The sequence below is a fragment of the Stegostoma tigrinum genome, chromosome 7, assembly GCF_030684315.1.
Source record: "Stegostoma tigrinum isolate sSteTig4 chromosome 7, sSteTig4.hap1, whole genome shotgun sequence".
NCBI classification, from domain to species: Eukaryota; Metazoa; Chordata; class Chondrichthyes; order Orectolobiformes; family Stegostomatidae; genus Stegostoma; species Stegostoma tigrinum.
This window is the reverse complement of record NC_081360.1, coordinates 45,278,696-45,299,309: the sequence shown is the minus strand read 5'-3', so window position 1 is coordinate 45,299,309 and position 20,614 is coordinate 45,278,696. Positions and strand designations below refer to the sequence as shown.

The window sequence follows — 20,614 nt, the reverse complement described above, 5'->3', positions numbered from 1 at the left end:
GATACTAATAAAGCTAGCTTTCTGTGTTCAAACTAAAGGGGTTCTAATTTGTGAAAAGTATATTGCTTTCAAATTTTCTTTTCATTAAATGTGATGCAATATTACAAAATGCTTGTGTATTGTTGTTTCTGTGAAGATGATTTTTGCCTAATGTCTTCACTGACTTTACAGACCATTTAACTATGTTAGGCTTGACAACCAATATTACTTGCCTTGTCTTCACATTTTTTTAAAGCCCTATTGCAATATCATTTACACTTCATTGAGGAACTGCAGGTAAATGTTGAATTTTGAATGTTTATGTTTATGTTCATGTTGCAACTTAGCCATGGAATGTTAATGTACATGTTGCTGCACATGGAGGTTTAAAACCAAGTGTCTTGACATAGAGGTAATATGCAGTAGAAAATGTTTGGATGGTGAGCTCAGGGATTAGAGTACTAGATGAGGAAGTGACAAGAGAAGGTAGAATGAGTAGGTTGAGAGACCGTGATGGTGCTTGAAGTAAAGAAAACATAAAGGTGGAGAAGGCAACAGAAAAGTTGAAAATCTGCGCATGGGCAAATGCAAAAGAAGTAAGGATGAGATGTTTCCCTACTTGTTATAGATATTAAGCTTACTGATGAGAGGGATGAAGTGGTTCCCCTTCATTCACTTGTGTTTGGTCATGATAATGTTAAATTAGAAACTGATCCCTTTCCTTGAGAATACCTACCTCCCCGACCTAAATGAACTTATCTTTCAAAATGAACCAATTTAACCTGGAACCTGGATTTCTTGAGTGAACAAGAAGGAAGTTTGTTAATTAAGATTGGCGAGGAGTATGATGGGTACAAGGGTTGATAGGATGAGCAGGGCAAGTGTAAAGGTGCCATAGTCCCAGAGGACCACAGAGTTTCTCTATGGAGAGAGAAGGAGAGAGAGACAACTGGTGATGGTTTAACCTGAAGATCACCACCCCTCAGGTGAGGGGTGACATTGAGAAGCCAGGGCCTTCATGGTAACCTATGATAATAGACATCACTCTGCATCACAAACACTATCCAGCTATCTGAGCTAAGTGATCCCCAGCACAAGAGTGTAAGGAAGTCAAAAATCAACTGAAAGTGCATTAAATGTAGAAAAGCAGTTCCTGAATTTAAAACAGCTATCTATATATAGAATGGTGCCAAAACCACATGAAATAAATTGGTTGGCACTAGTGTAGCTAAGTATAATAAATTCTTTGGGAAGTTAATTAGTTTAACTAAATAAAGATGTGCATATATTAACTTGTAAAGACCCTGACATGCCATTTCAAACAAAGGCCTGAGATGGCACTCACGGTAATTCAAGATTGGATACTTTTTAAATGGAGTGTGGGATGATGAATTAAATAGTTAGTAAATTAAATTTCAGGCTTCATTAAGTAAAACTATTTACAAATAGCTGACTATCTTATTGACATGAGATGCGTGCAGGAACACTGCCAACTATGTTACTTTTCTGGATTGCTACAGGGCTATTTAGGGGTAGAACTACTAGCAACTGGGTGACGTATAAATCCGATGAATCGGGCAATGATATGTCATTTAGTGGGTTTGATAAGCAATCAGCAGTGCCACGTGGTGCTGTCAGCATCCAGCAACCAGGGAAGACATTGGAATACTGGAGAGAGGAGATGGAAAAAGTGAAGCAATATTCTAAACTGACATGGATTGGCAAACATGAAAGCAGTATGAGAACAGATTTTTTTTGTGCTCTAGTTCGGAACATTGAATTTGCTTTTCGGAAGATTGCTCCATTCTTGCCAAGCTGTATTGTTGTAGCACCACACTGTGGTCAAACTCAAGTACAACAGTTAAATTGATTTCAGTTCAGTTGATTAAATTTCATAGGCTTACAGCATCTCCTCTGGGTCAAGTATCATTAATGTTTGAGGCAACTTTTTGTGTTAAAGGTATGATAAATTTGTAAATCATGGCCATCTTATATTTAAGCAAACTTTTCTATAATTTTGAAACCTTGAATTGCGGCATTTAAATTTGGAAAGCCCTAAATGAAAGATTCTGTAGTCCTTGAACCAAATTGCAAATTATGAACTTCAGGTGAATAATAAGTACTTGTATTAAATCTGAATGTTCTTTGTATTATGAGATTGCATTGTACAATGTTTCCAATTTGATTATGGATTGAGTTCCAACATTACATTTGTGTTTCTTATTTTACTAAATAAAAGTGGCACAATATTTGGGTAAAAAATGACTCAAAGCATTTTGAGCTTGAGTTTTGATTAGGCATCCCGTTAATTTTGAGATGATAAGCTATACTATTGAACTGTTCAAGACCAATTGGTTACCCATCACTTGAAGATTTGTCCTATGCAACATTATCTTTCTAAGGCATACATTGATGGGAAATAAATACTCATATATAGTGCAGCTCGTGTTTAATACTGTGTGAACTGTAAATCTTAGTGTTTACAATCTTATAATCTTAGTATAAATGTTTTCAGAATTCAAGCATTGACAAGACACAGATTTTTAAACAGCCTTTGTGAAAATGCTCGTGTTCCTTTTTGTTTCTGAGGTTATTAAACTCAGGTGTTGAGCAGATGGAACAACAAAGTAAATTCTGAAAATTAGACATTAGTGATCAGTTGATGAGCCATAATGCATGTGCTGCATTTCAAGTAGATGTTCATGTGTTCCACAAAGGACCAGCGTTTTCCTGCCAGATGGTTCCAAGATGTATCATTTCTTCGGGGGTTTTACTGTAGGCAGTTCATAAATGATTTTTTTCCACTTGCTGTACCAAATCTATATTTTGTTTGTAAAATGTAACGTGCAAAATAATTTCAAGGTCTATTTTCTTCTAAATATTTCTTCTGTACATAGTTTGGGAGATTTTGCAGATCAGAGCAAGCATTGCTAAGCTATCTTTATGTGATGTAATATTGCTGAAACAGCTTTAAATGGGACAGCTGTGTACATCTGGCATAATTACCTTTTTGCATGCATTGTTTTGGTATTTTTGCTGTTAAGGGATTTCCAGCAAATGGTGATGTGAACCTGATGTTATTTATAAATAGATGCTTAGTGAATGCTAACTTGCTACAATACTGATTAAGCTATAGCTCTATGATGTAAGCCCATCATATTCTGAATGTAAATTTCATTTTGTTTCCCATTGATAACTCTTTTTTTTATTTAGGAGTGAGATGATAATGTAACAACCTCAGAGCTTGGCATGATTAATTTTAATTTAAATCACTGGAATTTTGCCAGTTCTTCCAATGAGAACATATAGCACCATGCCTTTCCACTGACATCATATTTATATTGCACACTAATATTTTACAGAAATTCCATTTAGGGGCTTTAATATACACGATCTTGAATGATCTTTGCAAAGTGGATGTGGGTGTGTTGGTGTGTTAAAATAAGGGACATTGTTTTGAAACTAGGAGTTACCATTTTAGGACAGGTAAGGGACATTTTATTCCTCATCGATAGTGAGACTTGAGAACACTGTCTCCAGAAGGTGGTGGAGCAGGGGCTTTGAATATATTTAAGGTGGAGGTAGATGGATTTTTGTTAGGCACTGGAATCAAAGATTATTAGAGGGGAATGTGGATGTCAGAAAATAAACATATCAGCTATGACTTTGGCTGAATAGCTGACTTATCTTAAATCATATGTTTCACAAAGACATGTTGACTGTCTGATTCTGTAATTTTCCAAATGTCTCCCTACTGCCACTATTAGAATGAACACAAACATTTTCCCAACATAAATGAATATTAGCTGGCTAATGATTCTCCTGTTGTGTCTGCCTAATTTCTTGAGTACAGATGGAATGTTAAGGGTTTTTCAATCTACTGGGATTTTGCTGGAACCTAGTGAAATTTTTAAATAATTAGAACAAATGCATCCACCATCTCTGCAGCCACTCCATCAGTCTTATTCATTTTCCCAATACATTTTCTCTTGGGGTAGCAAGACCTTAAGGTGTGGGAGCAGAATTGAGCCTGCTGTGCCATTCAATGAGAAGTAGCTGATCTGATAATCCTCAACTCCATTTTCCTACCTTTTCCCATTACCCTTGATTTTAAAAAATTATGCTCAGTGTTGAATAAATTTATTGATCCAGACTTGGCATTCTGGTGAAGAATTCCACAGATTCACAAATTCCTCTTTATCTCTGTTTTAAAACAAAATCAACTTCTTATTCTAAGATTATGCCCTAGGCTGTCCCGCAAAGACGAACAACCTTTCCACATTTTTAAATGCATTCATACCAGCTAGGCTAGTAATTATTGGCTATTCTAATTGCCCAGAGGGCAGTTAAGAGTCAACCACATCACTGCATCTGGGCTCATGTGTAGGCCACACTAAGAATGCCAGTTTTCCTGCCCTGAAGGATGTTAGCACATCAGATGGGTTTGTCTGACCATGTTCATCATTAGACTCTTGGTTCCAGATTTTTATTGAGCTCAAATTCTACTGCCTTCTGGCAGAATTCAAACTCAAGTCTCCAGAACATTTACTGGAGTCTCTGGACTAATAGTTCTGTGATAATACCACTTGGCCACTATTTCCTCTTGGCATCTAACCCACCCAGTTCTCTAAGAATTTTTTATGTTACAATAAGTTTGCCTGTCATTCTTTATTCCAACAAACACATGCCCGACCAACTCAGCGCCTCATTAGGTACCCCGTCCGTACCTGACATTGGCCTGGTGAACCTTCTTTGGGCTGCCTTCAGTGCCTGTATTTCTTTTTTCAGATAAGGGGCCCAAAACTGATCACTGTTCCAGCTGTCACATCGTGTCTTTTACAGTTTTAGCAAATCCTCCTACTTTCACATTCCATTCTCTTTAGTATAAACTGCTGAATCTGGATTCTAACTTACTATGATTTATGGATGAGGATTCCCAAAGCTGTCTGTTTTGAGGCTTTCTGCAGAATTTCTCCATTAATTAATACTCTGCTCCTGTATTCTTCCCGCCAAAATGCATAATCTTATGCTTCCCCACATTATCTTCCATCTGCCAAAATAGTGATTGCTTTAAGTTCCTTCCTACCTTTTGCCAATTGATTTTCCTCCCATGTAAGTATGCTGTAGTTGCCTTCTATTATGAAGACTCATAGAAAAAAATTCCATGATTTTACCATTTCTTTGTTTCCAATTATTAATTACATTGGCTCACCTTCAAAAGAATGAACAGTTGATTTAGCTGCTGTTTTTACTGCATGTATTTGTTTCTTCTTAGTTGTATCTCTCACTCTAATTTCTTCCTGTTTAATATTCTATTCATCGCTCTTTGATTTCTAAAATTTTCCCAGTTTTGTGACCTACCAGTCATCTTTGCAGCACTGTACATCTTTACCCTCAATCTGGTAACATTTTTAACTTCCTTAGTTAGCTGGAAAGGTGCACCCATTTTTGGACCTTTATCTTAATGGAATGTATCTTTGAGAGTTATTAAATAATGTGTATGTCACTGCTTGTTTACGGTCATTTTTTTATAACTGATGTTCCTCTTGTACTTAAGCCAACTCTCTCTCCGTACGTTTACAATTACTTTTATTTAGGCTTAAAACACTGGCTTCATTTTGGTCAATGCGAAATAACTCATTTATAAATTCAGTTCAAAATAGATAAGACCAATTTTGTCTGATTGAGATTTTTTTTAAAGACCTTTGTTTATGGCTATTTCAAAAATGTTCCCAAGTGAGAGACCTGGGTTTGTACATGTCATGTATATAATTCATACGGTGAACTCATCAGCTTAAATTATCTGGCAATTGAACCATTGTTATTGACAGTGCTTTTGTTCCCAAATATCCTGGGTAAATGTTTTCAATTGGCAATAACTTCATGGTGACTATGAAGTGCTAATCATTACCTTTAATTATTGAGTTTTAAGGTCAAGTACATGAAGCATCCCAAAATGGAAATCATTGAACTTCTGAAGTTACATAATCCTTAAAGCTGTCAGTTCTGTATTGAAAATAGCTGCTTTGTGAAACTTTTGTGTTGTTGAAAAATGTGTTACTGAAGATGCTGTTGTACTTAACAGGGCAAATGAAAGAATGTTGTTTTAAAAAAAATCTTAACTTACCCTATAGGAGAAAGGAGGTACTGAATGTTTTATCAAGTGAACTCATTGACCAGTGTGTTACAAAGAGAAGTAATGGGAAACTAGAGTCTTCCCAAGTTCCCAGATAATTCTGGGAGATGCAAGGCATGTGTGTATTCATTTTATTTGCAGAGAACAGCCACCTATATATAAATGTACATTGTTTCCAGCAGGCATAAATGGGCCATGATACAAATTTGAGTGATTATCTTAAATAGGTTATTGGTGGATTCAGGATTGTTCACAAGTCCTGCCTAATAGTGAAATCACATCTAACATGTTTTTAGTTTGGCAAGGATGGACTAATTTGAATACGGGATGTGTGTTGTCTATTACAAGCAGCCTGAATGATAAGATGTTAAATTCGGTCACCCACTTATTGAGGGACACCCTATGTATCTGGCACTTAATTAAGTCAAATAATGAAAAAATTTGTTTGGTCGGTAGCACATTTTTATTGAATTGAAAGCAGCATCTCATTAGTGGAAAATAACACTTGTATTGACAGTGCATAATAGGAGTGTGAAATGGCTTGCTTAAAGAGTGAACTGTTTTGACATGCACTTTTCAGGGTAATGAGAGGTAGACTGGACACACCGGTTTGAAAGAAGTGGGCTTTAGCCTATTTGTGAGTACATATGACAGGCAGTGCACAATGATCTGATTAGCAACGCGCTCTGACCCATGAGATACTTTCAGTGCACATTCTGTCTGCATCAAGCTCACTTGGTGAGCAAATGGCTAAAGCCCTATTTATGTTTGCTGTTGAGGCCAGTCTTTTTGAGTTATATGAATCCCAAATGTGTTTCGACCAGGGAAGGTAGGCTTTTGGGAGGTAGAAGTGGAGAAGTTAATACTTTCAACCAAATTCAAAAATGTCACTAACAGTTAAGTAAGCTGTTCCACGCTGCTACCACTGAGAGGAATCTGCCTCAATTCCAAGAAGATGCTGTACCAGCCACATGTTAAACATTGAATTTCACTGCTGGTGTATTTTTGGGTATGTAGGCCATACATCCCAATGATTGGCTGAGGGAATCAAAGAACAATATTTATTCAGGTCCGTGCAGAGTTTAGAACATACTAAACCAGAACACACTTGCAAACTGAAAAATGAATCATCTACAGTGAACGTGATTCTGTGGTTTGGCAGCACTTGTTGAACCATCTTAAGTACTCCAACGAACAGCCACAGAATCATACAGTACAGAAGAAGCCATTTGACCCATTGAGTCTGCATGGACCAAAAAAAATCTACTGTAACTCTGCACTAGCCAATTTAAGATAATCAGTCAAGTTCATAAAATGATTCTTTTGCAGTTGCTGGAAATGACATTCATTAATAAGCAAAGGTCAGATTTCTGCAAATAAGAGTAATATGTTTAATCGTTCCACACTTCCTGAATTACCCAGAAGCCTAAGAGGCTTGTAGTTGCTTGTTTTTTTTTCCATGGCAACAATGCTGATAATCTGTCAAGTTGCCAACAAATCAGCACTCCTTTTTCCCCTTGACATAAGTTGAGTTGTTTGAAGTTTAGCATTTGCATTGTCCATTTGTTATGGACGTTCAAAGTAAAGAACTTGACAATGTGTCTTTTTCAATAATCTACAGACTTGAGTTGAATCTAGCAGTTTCAGAAAGCAGTCATTTTCTTGGTAATGAAACTCTAGTGTAATATTCAACGATAGATTCTGGATATTTCGTGGTTGGAATGCTAAATAACAGAATCATTGGAAGGACTTTTTTTTTGAAAACAAGCATTTCAATAATTGCTCTGAGAAAGGGTCACTGTACCCAAATCATTAACTGTTCACTGCTGTCAGACCTGCTGAGCTTCTCCAGCAACGTCTGCTTTTGTTTCTGATTTCCAGCATCTGCAATTCTTTTGGTTTTTATTTGAATAATTGTGATTGGCTAATTTGCAACAGATTTCTATTGCTGTACTCTTGTTGAAGCAAGACGTGGAGATGCTGGTGTTGGACTGGGGTGGATAAAGCCAGAAGTCACATGACACCAGGTTATGGTCCAACAGGTTTATTTGAAATCACAAGAATGGAGAAGTTCTTCACCTTACGGAGGAGCAGCACTCCAAAAGCTTGATTTCAGATTAACCTGTTGGACTGTTACCTGAGACAACAAGGTGTAGAGTTGGATGAACACAGGCCACGCAGCATCAGAGGAGCAGGAAGGCTGATGTTTCGGGTCTAGACCCATCTTCACTTACCTGGTGTTTTGTGACTTCTGGCTTATAGAAACAATAAAGAAGATAATGTTTATCACTACATGTATTAACATTGTCTCTAGGTAGCATAACTTGAAAGATACATTTCATTGGTCTTATTTTTGAAATTCTGATAATTCTTTTTTGTTGAAGCTTAGTGAACATGGCTACTGTACTGGACATGAACCAGATTCAATGGAGTTCAGCAGCCTTGGAGGTTGGGTTGCTACAAGAGCTTCAGGCATGAAAAAAAATATCTATGGTAACATTGAAGATCTGGTAAGTATTTGAAAACATGCACGCACTTGCATTTGTTTGGATTAAATGTAATCAGCAGAGCCTCAAAAATTTCATTAGTTACCTGGGAGCTGCATTTATTACCCATCTCCATTTGCCAAGATGGGTCCATAGACCACTTCAGTCTTTATGCTGCTAATGCTACGCAATGCCAATGAGAGAACATGTTGCAGTATTTTGGCTCAGTAATGATGAAAAAATAGTGATCAATTTCTTGTTCAGAAAAGTAATCCAGTTCCAGAGAGTGATGGCTTTTCCATCTTCGGATGTTTTTAAATGATGGCTCCAAATCTCAATTGATTAGCTCTACGCTTTGTCTTAAAGAAAAAATCGAACAGGTCTGGCAACAAAAAAATAAGCTGAATAAATCTTTTTAAAATATCCTTGTGAACAAATTGAAAAGAAACTTGATTCTGAATTGTTACTTTGTAGCACAAGACTTCAATATTAATAAGAGGAGTATCATATTGCTGAAGTGTTGTCTTGCACTCATGAGGTCAAACACACAAGTGCCAAGTTTTAAACAAACAAAACAATTCATTACAAAGGAGAAAAAGGATACTGATTGTTTGGCAAGCTGACTGTGGTTGAGATATTTTCTCATCAACCTATTTAGAGATGTTCGACATAGCTCTGGAGCAGGTGGGACTTGAAGCTAGGTCTTCTGGCTGAGATTTATGGGGATTATCCACTTCTCCACAATAGCCTGACAATCACCTCTGGTTGACCATGAAATAAGCAACAGTTCTTAATCAACAAATGCAAACTATACTTCACCAACCTTTGCTAGCAAAACTCAACACAATATCAGTTGGTGAATATGTTTCAGAAATTGGGCAGTACTTACTGACCAATTGAGTCTGCTAATAGCCAAACTAACAAGCAATTTAAGGTAATCGATTTGCAGGAACTAACATGCATGCCTGTGTCAGGACCTGTTCTTCTGCAAGCAAAAGTGATATCTTCAAGTCTTGAGACTTTTGAACTATCTGGAGGCAGAGGAGCATGTAATTACATGTTGCTTTAACTATGACAATGCAATAGCCAGTAGGTCATTTGCCAAATTTTCAGCTTCCCTTCTTTCCATTGGTATGAATTGGTGTAATCACTTAGATTTTTGCATTTGTTCTGCTGAGTCCAAGCAATGATCCTTGTGTAAAATGTGCAAATTGTATTTTTTCACAGATGTGGTAATGGAAATAATTTGAGACTTTCATTGTTTTAACAGGTCGTGTACATAAAAATGGTTACGCCAAGAGGCATAGTAGAAAAAAGTTGTCAAGGTCCAAGAATGTCCACAGGCCCTGACATTTACCACTTCATTATGGGATCTGAAGGTACCGTTGCAGTTTTTTCGTATTTTGTCTAAGTTTTAAGTTGTAATACAGTCAGGAAAAACTAAATAGAGAATGTTGGTGAGGCAGCTTTGAGATTATTGTATACAGTTCTGATCATACTGTTAGAGGAAGGATATTAAATTGGAAAGGGTGCAGAAAAGATTTACGAGGATGCTACCAGGACTGGAGGTTTTGAGTTAGGAGAAGAAGATTGATAGGCTGGGACTTTTTTGCCTGGACTGTGGGACGTTGAGAGATGACCTTATAGAGATTTATAAAATCATAGGGGCTGAGATAAAATGAATAGCAAAGGTCTTTTCCCTAGGATAGGGGAGTCAAAGCTAGAGGGCATAGATTTAATCGTGACAGAGGAAAGGTTTAAAAGGGATCAAAGGGGCAACTATATTTTTTTTACACAGTGTGGTTCATGTGTGGAATGAACTGCCAGTGGAAGAGGTAGAAAGGTACAGGTTCAACAGATAAAAGACATTTGGTCAAGTACGTGAAGAGGAAGGAATATGGGCCAAACACAGGCAAATGGGACTAGTTTAGTTTGGGAAACCTGGTTTTGTGTGGATGAGTTGGACCGAAGAGTCAGTTTTTGTGCTGTGAGACTCTATAACTCTGTAAATAAGTACGTCTGGGTGAAGGAACAGAAGGATATGTTGACAGAGTGAGATGAATTAAGGTGGCAGGAGGCCTGAGCTGCCTAAGCAGTGGACTAGCTTGTTGGGCCTATTTGTGTTAAAAACGTAACCGCTAGAGATTAGGAGGATGCTTTTGCACAAAAAAAGTTTTTAACAATGTAGCCCAACGTCTTCACTTTGGTTTTGGTTACTTGATCTACTGCCAACGATTTCAACTTTTAGTTTGTGGCTTTGCAGAGAACAAGTGTTGCAGTCAAACGAATATCAATGTTAATTTGACCCAAAACCAGTCAGCAATGCCAAAACAGAATTTATTTGAAAGAATGTGGAACTAATTTTTGAGGAAATGTGGAAATACAGGCTTCAAAGTTGAAAAAACTTACGTTTGCTCCTAAGTACTACAGTCCTGTGCAAGTTTAGGATGCCACTTATTTAATGAAGAGCTGGTTTAGTTCAGTTTCTTGAAAATACCCACCTTCTGGTTCAACCTACTGTGAACCGCGATGTGGCCAATTGATGCAGATACATTTCAATGTTTTTCATCTTTTTAACGTTGCAAAAGAGATGTAGCTTTTTGCTTAAAAATTTTAATGTTAATCTGCTTTTTGAAATAGGTAAGTAGCAAACATTGTACATTGACTGTGTGCTCCAAATAGGTGGTAGTCTCAGAAAGTGACGGTATATGATGATATCTGGTACCCATCCCTTCACCTTTCCTCCATAGCTTTCAGCCTTTCAATTTTCCAACCATGAACGAGCTGCTTTTACCTCCTGCTGAAAATGTATAAACAGGACTGCCTTCCGCTTGTTGCTGCCCCAATTAATGTGTCTTATTTTATCTCAACTCGTATTTTTTCTCCCTACCTGTATCCGTGACTCTTCCAAGACCCAACATTGACTCGTGTTTAAATTTTTCTAGCCCTAACCATTTCTTCTTCACCATGGGAGACAAACAGGAGGCTGGAAGAAAAAGTAAGCCAGGCTGCATCCGGAGGAAAGGAGCAGTTAACGTTGTGGGTATACATGGACGTGCAATCTCTGTGCATCATTGTTGCCCAACAGGGTGTGTCTGAGGGGACCTGGGCTATTCATCCTATCCATGGTTTAATAAACTTCAATCGGGTCGCCCCTCAGCCTCCAAAGCTCCAACGAAAATAACCCCAGCCTATTCATCATCTTCCTGTAACTCAAACCCTCCAGTCCTGGCATCATTCCTGTAAATCTTGCCTGCACCCTCTCAAATTTAACAACATCTCTCCGAGAAAAGGACATCCAGAATTGTATGCAGTATTTTAAAAGTGGTGATGCCTATAATAGTTATTGCTTTTTTGCTCTCTTACCATGAAATGAAGCATTTTATTGACTTTGTTTCCAATCCCCACCCATCTCTCTCCTTAACCTGTCCTTCCTTGATCTCTGTCTCCATTTCTGATCTTGGGTTATCATCTACAAGAAGACCATCGTTTTAGATTTTGTCACACCCACTCAAGTACAGGATTACAGTGGCAAGTGTACAATGTTGCTGCACTTGGCACAATTTTAGCTACCGAGGTACAAGGTAGTAAGTGAAAAGAGTGTTTAAAATGTTAAGCATTACTTCAAAGGATAGTAGAAAAATAAAGAAATAGGTAGTAGCTTACATCCAATATCTTTCGTAGTTTAGACCACAAAAATAAAAGAATAAGTTAAAAGTTCAACAGACTCCACTTATCTCACTCTGCTGTTTTTGACATCGCTGCTGCTGAACCTGCCGCCTCTCCAATCTCCCCCAGTGCCTCAGGAGCACACCTGGGCAGGATCCAATTGCACATCAAGCCAAGACACTGCCAAAAGCCACGATGTCGCCGAGAGACCAAAGTTAGGAGAGAGGAGAAGGATACTGAAGGAGCGGAGAAGCTTTGTTTGGGGCACCGTACTGTGCTGCCATCTTGACCAGAAGTGGAATTTTAGTTATGCTCATTATTCTTTCTTGCACTGTATTTTCTGTATGGACTGTATTCTGCCATTTTCTCTGTCAGTGTCATAGCTGTTCTGACAGTGCAGTTTTCCATGCAAACACATCCATGTGTCTTCTTTTTTATTCACTCAAATCTGTTTGTTTTTCTTTTAAATATAATCAGGAAAGTTGTCATCTTTTTGAATCTGTAATTTCGCAGTTAGGGTTCTGGCATGGCATTGTGCAGTAGAAGACAATATGCTTGTTTTGTGACATAATACTTCCATAAGCATTGAATACTAAATTATTCCAAAAGACTAGTTTTATTATACACATAAAATAAATGCTAACATGTTGTGGCCATTTTGGAGACATGGATAGAGCAGGGACAGGAATGGTTGTTGCGGGTTCCGGGAGTTAGATGTTTCAGTCAGAACAGAGAAGATGGTAAAAGGGGTGGAGGTGTGGCATTGTTGGTCAAGGACAGTATTATAGTTGCAGAAAGGATGTTTGGGGACTCGTCAACTGAGGTAGTATGGGCTGAGGTTAGAAACAGGAAAGGAAAGGTCACCCTGTTGGGAGTTTTCTATAGGCCTCCGAATAGTTCCAGAGATGTAGTGGAAAGGATAGCAAAGATGATTCTCGATAGGAGTGAGAGAGACAGGGTAGTTGTCATGGGGGACTTCAACTTTCCAAATATTGACTGGGAACACTATAGTTCGAGTACTATAGATGGGCCAGCTTTTGTCCAGTGTGTGCAGGAGGGCTTCCTGACACAGTATGTAGATAGGCCAACAAAGCCACATTAGATTTGGTACTGGGTAATGAGCCTGGCCAGGGGTTAGATTTGGAAGTAGGTGAGCACTTTGGTGATAGCGATCACAATTATGTTATGTTTACTTTAGTGATGGAAAGGAACAGGTGTATACCACTGGGCAAGAGTTATAGCTGGGGGAAAAGCAATTACGATGAGATTAGGCAAGATTTAGGGAGCATAGGATGGGGAAGGAAACTGCAAGGGATGGGCACAGTACAAATGTGGAGCTTATTCAAGGAAAAGCTCCTGTGTGTCCTAGATAAGTATGTACCTGTCAGGCAGGGAGGAAGCTGTAGAGTGCGGGAGCCATGGTTTACGAAGGAAGTGGAATCTCTGGTCAAGAGGAAGAAGAAGGCTTATGTTAGGATGAGATGTGAAGGCTCAGGGCACTTCAGGGCTACGAGGTAGCCAGGAAAGACCTAAAGAGAGAGCTCAGAAGAGCCAGGAGGAGACATGAGAAGTTGTTGGCGGATACGATCAGGGTAAACCCTAAGGCTTTCTATAGGTATTTAAGGAATAAAAGAATGACGAAAGTAAGATTAGGCCCAATCAAGGATAGTAGTGGTAAGTTGTGTATGGAGTCAGAGGAGATAGGGGAAGTGCTAAATGAATATTTTTCAACAGTATTCACTCTAGAAAACGACAATATTGTCGAGGAGAATACTGAGATACAGGCTACTAGACTAGGTGGGATTGAGGTTCACAAGGAAGAGGTATTAGAAATCCTACAGAGTGTGAAGATAGATAAGTCCCCTGGGCTGGATGGGATTTATCCTCGGATCCTCTTGGAAGCCAGGGAGGAGATTGCCGAGCCTTTGGCATTGATCTTTAACTCATCATAGTCTACAGGAATAGTGCCAGATGACTGGAGGATAGCAAATGTGGTTCCCCTGTTCAAGAAGGGGAGTAGAGACAACCCTGGTAATTATAGACCAGTGAGCCTTACCTCAGTTGTTGGTAAAGTGTTGGAAAAGGTTATAAGGGATAGGATTTATAATCATCTAGAAAAGAATAAATTGATTCGGGATAGTCAGCACGGTTTTGTGAAGGGAAGGTCGTGCCTCACAAACCTTATTGAGTTCTTTGAGAAGGTGACCCAACAGGTAGATGAGAGTAAACCGGTTGATGTGGTGTATATGGATTTCAGCAAGGCGTTCGATAAGGTTCCCCACAATAGGCTATTGTGCAAAATGCGGAGGAATGGAATTGTGGGAGATATAGCAGTTTGGATCGGAAATTGGCTTGCTGAAAGAAGACAGAGGGTGGTAGTTGATGGGAAATGTTCATCCTGGACACCAGTTACTAGTGTACCGCAAGGGTTGGTGTTGGGTCCACTACTGTTTGTCATTTTTATAAATTACCTGGATGAGGGCATAGAAGGATGGGTTAGTAAATTTGCAGACGACACTAAGGTTGGTGGAGTTGTGGACAGTGACGAAGGATGCTGTAGGTTGCAGAGAGACATAGATAAGCTGCAGAGCTGGGCTGAGAGGTGGCAAATGGAGTTTAATGCAGACCAGTGTGAGATGATGCACTTTGGTAGGAGTAACCAGAAGGCAAAGTACAGGGCTAATGGTAAGATTCTTAGCAGTGTAGATGAGCAGAGAGATCTCGGTGTCCATGTACACAGATCCTTGAAAGTTACCAACCAGGTTGACAGGGTTGTTAAGAAGGCATGCAGTGTTTTAGCTTTTATTAATAGAGGGATCGAGTTCCGGAACCAAGAGGTTATGGTGAAGCTGTACAAAACTCTGGTGTGGCCGCACTTGGAGTATTGTGTACAGTTCTGGTCACCGCATTATAAGAAGGATGTGGAAGCTTTGGAAAGGGTGCAGAGGAGATTTATTAGGATGTTGCCTGGTATGGAGGGAAGGTCTTAGGAGGAAAGGCTGAGGGACTTGAGGCTGTTTTCATTAGAGAGAAGAAGGTTGAGAGGTGACTTAATTGAAACATATAAAATAATCAGAGGGTTAGATAGGGTGGATAGGGAGAGCATTTTTCCTAGGATGGTGACGGCAAGCATGAGGGGGCATAGCTTTGAATTGAGGGGTGAAAGATATAGGACAGATGCCAGAGGTAGTTTCTTTACTCAGAGTAGTAAGGGAATGGAATGCTTTGCCTGCAACGGTAGTAGATCCCCCAACTTTAGGTACATTTAGGTCATCATATGGACGTACATGGAATAGTTTAGGTTAGATGGGCTTGAGATCGGTATGCCAGGTCGGCACAACATCGAGGGCCGAAGGGCCTATACTGTGCTGTATTGTTCTATGATCTATGTTTAATTCTATTAATTTTATGCTCATGAATGTATATCAATTATTTTAAAATTATCTGTTTTAATAGACAAAACGCTCAAGTATTCTGAATCAGTTAACGAATTATATACAGGGATATTTTACATCCTGTAAGAGTTAAACCAGAAAAAGGAACAGTACATTTATTTTACAGCTGACTGATTTGAAGGATGATGTTCTTTTAACAGCTGAAAAATTGCAATTCCAGTCTATTTTCAACTTTTTCGGTTTGTTTTCTGTCATTTCAGGAACCCTCGGTGTAGTCACGGAGGTCACAATAAAGATCAGGTCCTTGCCCGAATATCAGAAATATGGCTCAATAGTGTTTCCGGACTTTGAGCGTGGTGTAGCCTGTTTACGAGAGGTAGCACGGCAGGTAATTATAGTCACTTCATTCTTGCATTTATGGCTCTTGAATGGCTTTCATAACACACAAGTTATGTTTGTGTCCGCACCAAATAGCTGATTATTTGGCAGCTGCAATGCAGTTCAGTTTTCGGGGATTAGAAATCATGCTATTTTGCAACCAAAAGCAGAAATTCTTAGTTTAACATGCGCAGTGGCTGTGAGAGGAACCAGTGCATAATGTTTCCACCTGTACCATGTGACAATGTCATGAATTGTCTCATGGTTTGTGAAACTGTAAAGGTTAACTGTTATGTTGAAGACAATCTTGTCCACAACAGGAGATAGTCTAGTTGCATTCAAACTCCCATTTGGAGGTAGTTATTAAATCAGGCTTAGAAGATGATGTCATGCTCACCCATAAATTAATTTTTCTTTATTCCTTTGTGCAGGCTATACAATGGTACTCATGCATATTTATGTTGCATTTTTGCTGTGCCTGTGGAAGTATTTATTCAGTACTGTCTCCCATGCCTCACCGTGCCAAGGTTAATCTGAAATTGGATGTTATGTTCCTTCTTTTTAGCAATACATTGCCTTTACATTGCTCTTTTGTCATATAAATCCCAAAGCATTTTATTGGTAGAGTTAGGGGTAAGTGCTAGATCTGAACTGTTGGTTGTGGAATTGCTTGGCTGTGTCAAGCACTTGCACTTCATACTGTTTGTAGCAGCAGGTGGACTTGTATTGTAGATTCACCAGGCTAACACCTAATTTTTAGTAGGGCTAGTGCTGCTCCTGGCATGCCCACCTGCATTTTTCATTGCAATAACTTGACTTAGACTAGAATTGGAGGAATGGAGGCTTGTGCAGGGTTACAAATTCATGGTACAGGGTGAAGCTGAGGCATTAATGATTTGAAGATGACGGCGACTACCTTAAACTTGAGATACAGAGGAAATGTGGGATAACAGGACTCGTGTTGGGTGAGTGGAACCTGATAGGATCTAAATTTTGAAGTTTATGATGTATGCCGTAGGTTTGGTTTCAGCCTTTCAGTTATTGACCTGTGGAAAATTGTGAATATTTAAAGTGTAAATATTGGTCAACTAGCTTAACATTGGAAAGGTAATGGAAAAATCAAGGAATGTTGTGGAAAGATTGCATTATGAGTCACTAGTATACTTTTGAATGTGGACTCCAGTTCTGCAGGTGCTATTGCCAAAGAGCTGTGGTAAGGAAGAGATATAACTGATGTTTCACTGAGGTCCTGGGGCAAAGAGAAATCATTCCTGTAATTGCTAATGGCTACATAATTGAGAGTGGAACCAAACAAGAGTAATCTTATTATACTGGGCAATGCAATTAGAAATGCTGGAGAGATGTATGCTGTGATAGACTAAATTTCAAGGCAGAGAGTTCTAATTTGATTCATTTGGTAGGAAGAAGAATGACAAACAGCACAAAATAACTTCTGAAAGGGTGCCGATACAGAGGCATCTCAGGGTCTATGCACATCATTAAGAGTGACAAGGCAAGTTCAGGGAACAAGAAAAATATGAAGCCCTGAGGTTTTTAAGTAGAGGCAGAAGTACTGAAGCCAGATGTTCTCGTGAACTTATCCTTCACTGTTTTGGCTTCGTTTGGAGGATTATGTCCATTTCTAGGCTGCACATTTTAGGAGAGAAAGTGAAAGTTTTAGAGAGGGCGTAGAATGTAGTTGAGAATGCCTCAAGGAATGAAAAACTAAAAATTGTGTCAGTAGCTCTTTAGAGAGGAGAAAGTAGAGAGACGATATGATAAAGATGCTGAAAACAATATTTGGCTTTGGCAGAGTATATAGCAGATGTGTCGTTACCCACTGGGTATAGTTGCAAGGTGGTTGATAAAAGGACCAAAAGGACCATGAATAAAAGTTTTTTGCAGCAAATGATTTATGGTGTCGTATAGATGTTCTGAGTATGGTGGAGGTGAATTTAATTGTGGCTTTAAAAAGAAAATTGGATAATTATTGGAAGAGAAGTTTTGCAGAGTTGGGGTATGATGTCAGAGGATAGGCTGAGTCGTGTTTACGGGATACAAACACACACAATGGGCCAAAATGGTCTCCTCGTTTGTCATCATTCTGTGGTTATGTTTGTATATGGCCAATTTAGTCACTCTGGTTGTTCCTACAAGTCCATCCATCTGCTGCTGAAACTTTGGTCTGTGCTTCTCTCATCTCCAAAGTTAACTGATCCTTTGCTCTGGGGCTTCTGTAACTTCCCAATACTGTCACCAAATTCGGAACTCTGCTACCAGTATCAAACCAAGCTAGATTTCAACTAAGAAGACTTTTAGGAATTATTTACAGAGTTCAAAGTGAAGTTTGTGTTTTTAAGAAGAGTATAATAAGCTATTGTGGCAAACTTGACACAAATAAATACTTTCCCCCTCAAAACTATTTCGAATTTATTTTGCTTTTGGTATCTAATGTGTAATTTATTTTATATTTTAATCACCGTAGAGATGTGCTCCTGCATCAATCCGTCTAATGGATAACACACAGTTCCAATTTGGTAAGCCAATATTAATTCTAAAAGATGCTTTATTTTCAATGATGTATGTTTATTTGGAAGTTTGTTGTTTAGTTTCTCTTCGGACTTATAATAGCTGAGGATGTAATAGTGAGAATCTAGTACTGTCTTGTCAAATGCTTTTGCCTTGCACTCATCAGGACAGTTTTCAAATAAAGGACAAATTATATTTAAACCATATGAGAAGAGTGCTGATTGGTTGGCAGATGTAGATCAGGGGAAGTGCTGCTATGGAAATTGTAGCAGTTCATAATGACTGACAGTAAATTTAAATATTAAACTAGGCAAGTGGACCCTAATTGGTCCAGGCATTTCCGTTTAAAAGCAAAACAGAGAATGGCTGTGACCTGCTCTAATTTGCCACAAAATGGAGTTGAACAAGCCTCAAATGGCTGTTTAATTTTAATCAGTTAGAAAAGATTACTATACAAATCCTAGAATTTCTTTCAAGTCACTGCCCTGTGATAACTAAAGGTTTTAACAGTATACCAGAGATAACGTCTCAGTTCAGACAATGCATTTTAGATTTGAAGCCTTGTTTAGAATCTGGCTGAGTATCAACTTGGAGTCCGACGGGTTTTATTTCCAAGGTAAGAATTCATAAATGTTACATTGACTGTTTAAAAATTGTGTGCTTTTTGAACAAATTAGAATATATCTACAATCTCAAATCTGCCAATACAGATGCACCCCATAGATTTGTGTGTGGGGCGTGTGAAGAAGGGAGAGAGTGTGTGTGCGTGTGCATGTGAGGAAGAGGGGTGGCGAGAGGTGTGTGTGTGTGTGAGTGAATTCTGGGATATGCATATTAATCCTTTCTAACTGATTCAAGATTTAACAGCCATCTTAGGTTTGTTCAGTATATGAATATCTGTACTATGGCCCTTTGATCTTTTGTTTGTAAATTCTGTGTCTGATGCCATCTCTCTCATTGACACCTGAAGAAGGAGCTTGTGACTTCGAATAAACCTGCTGGACTATAACCTGGTGTCGTGTGATTTTTGACCTACTTTAAATTGAAATAGGTACAGCATGTGTACAAGCTCTTTCTATGCAGAGAACAGGGCCCTGTGCATTATTATATGTAGCTTCTATTGTGCGCAACATTGCAAGCCTAACATGATACAAAGTTGATTTGCCTTTGCAGTTCTTTGTGCACTTGGGATTATTCAGCAGATGTTGTTAAGTTTGAGTTTTACAAGCACATGTTGCTTGTGTATGGTCAGGATCTTGCTTCTTGTGAACAGCTCAAGTGATATGCTGTTTGATGTGATCTGCTAGTCTTTGAGATGTATGGTTAGCATACCTGGCATTGGACTGGCACTAAAATTCACGTACCACAATTCTTATTTGTGTGATCGGCAAAATGTGCTTTTTTGGCTTGATTACACCATCAGTTAGTGGTGAACACAATTTGTCTTGACTGCATGGTAACAATGTAAAACAACTAACTAGAGTCAGTTGGTTCGCTTTACCTGTTGCTCAGATTTTCAACACACCTTACCCTTCCAGGATAATCAGAGGTGCAGGTGTTTTTCAGGATGATAAATAAAACTTAGACCTGCGAAGTCATCTAATCACTCATCAATATCCTGCAGAGTGGCTTTTCAGTGTCAGTTGAGAACAAATAGCCCAGGCCCTACTTGAGTTTGCTACTCGGCTCAATCTTAAAGCATATGGACCTGAAGGAAACCCAGTAAGTAGACTGAACAGGTGGAGATAGATTTGCAGTGGGGATTTTTAATGGGGAGGCGATTGCCTAGTGGTATTTATTGCTCGACTATTAACCCAGAGATCCAGGCTCGAATCCTGCCACGGCAGGTGGTGGAATTTGAATTCAATAAAAATATCTGGAATTAAGAATCTAACCATGATCGTGAATCCATTGTAGATTGTTGGAAAAACCGATATGGTTCACTAATGTCCTTTAGGGAAGGAAACTGCCATCCTTACCTGGTCTGGCGTATGTGTGAATCCAGACCCATTTTAATGTGGTTGTGCCTTAGCTGCCCTTTG

At 38.8% G+C, this 20,614-nt stretch overlaps 1 protein-coding gene across 1 annotated transcript in view; it reads left to right on the top strand.

The window, feature by feature from the left end:
- Positions 1-20,614, top strand: part of agps (alkylglycerone phosphate synthase) — a 130,049-nt gene that overhangs the window by 66,206 nt on the left and 43,229 nt on the right. Inside the window, exons 9-12 of the mRNA XM_048534268.2 lie at positions 8,500-8,625; positions 9,872-9,980; positions 15,926-16,053; positions 18,529-18,580. Of these exons, the coding sequence (XP_048390225.1) occupies positions 8,500-8,625; positions 9,872-9,980; positions 15,926-16,053; positions 18,529-18,580 (415 nt within the window). The remainder of the gene's footprint in view (positions 1-8,499; positions 8,626-9,871; positions 9,981-15,925; positions 16,054-18,528; positions 18,581-20,614) is intronic.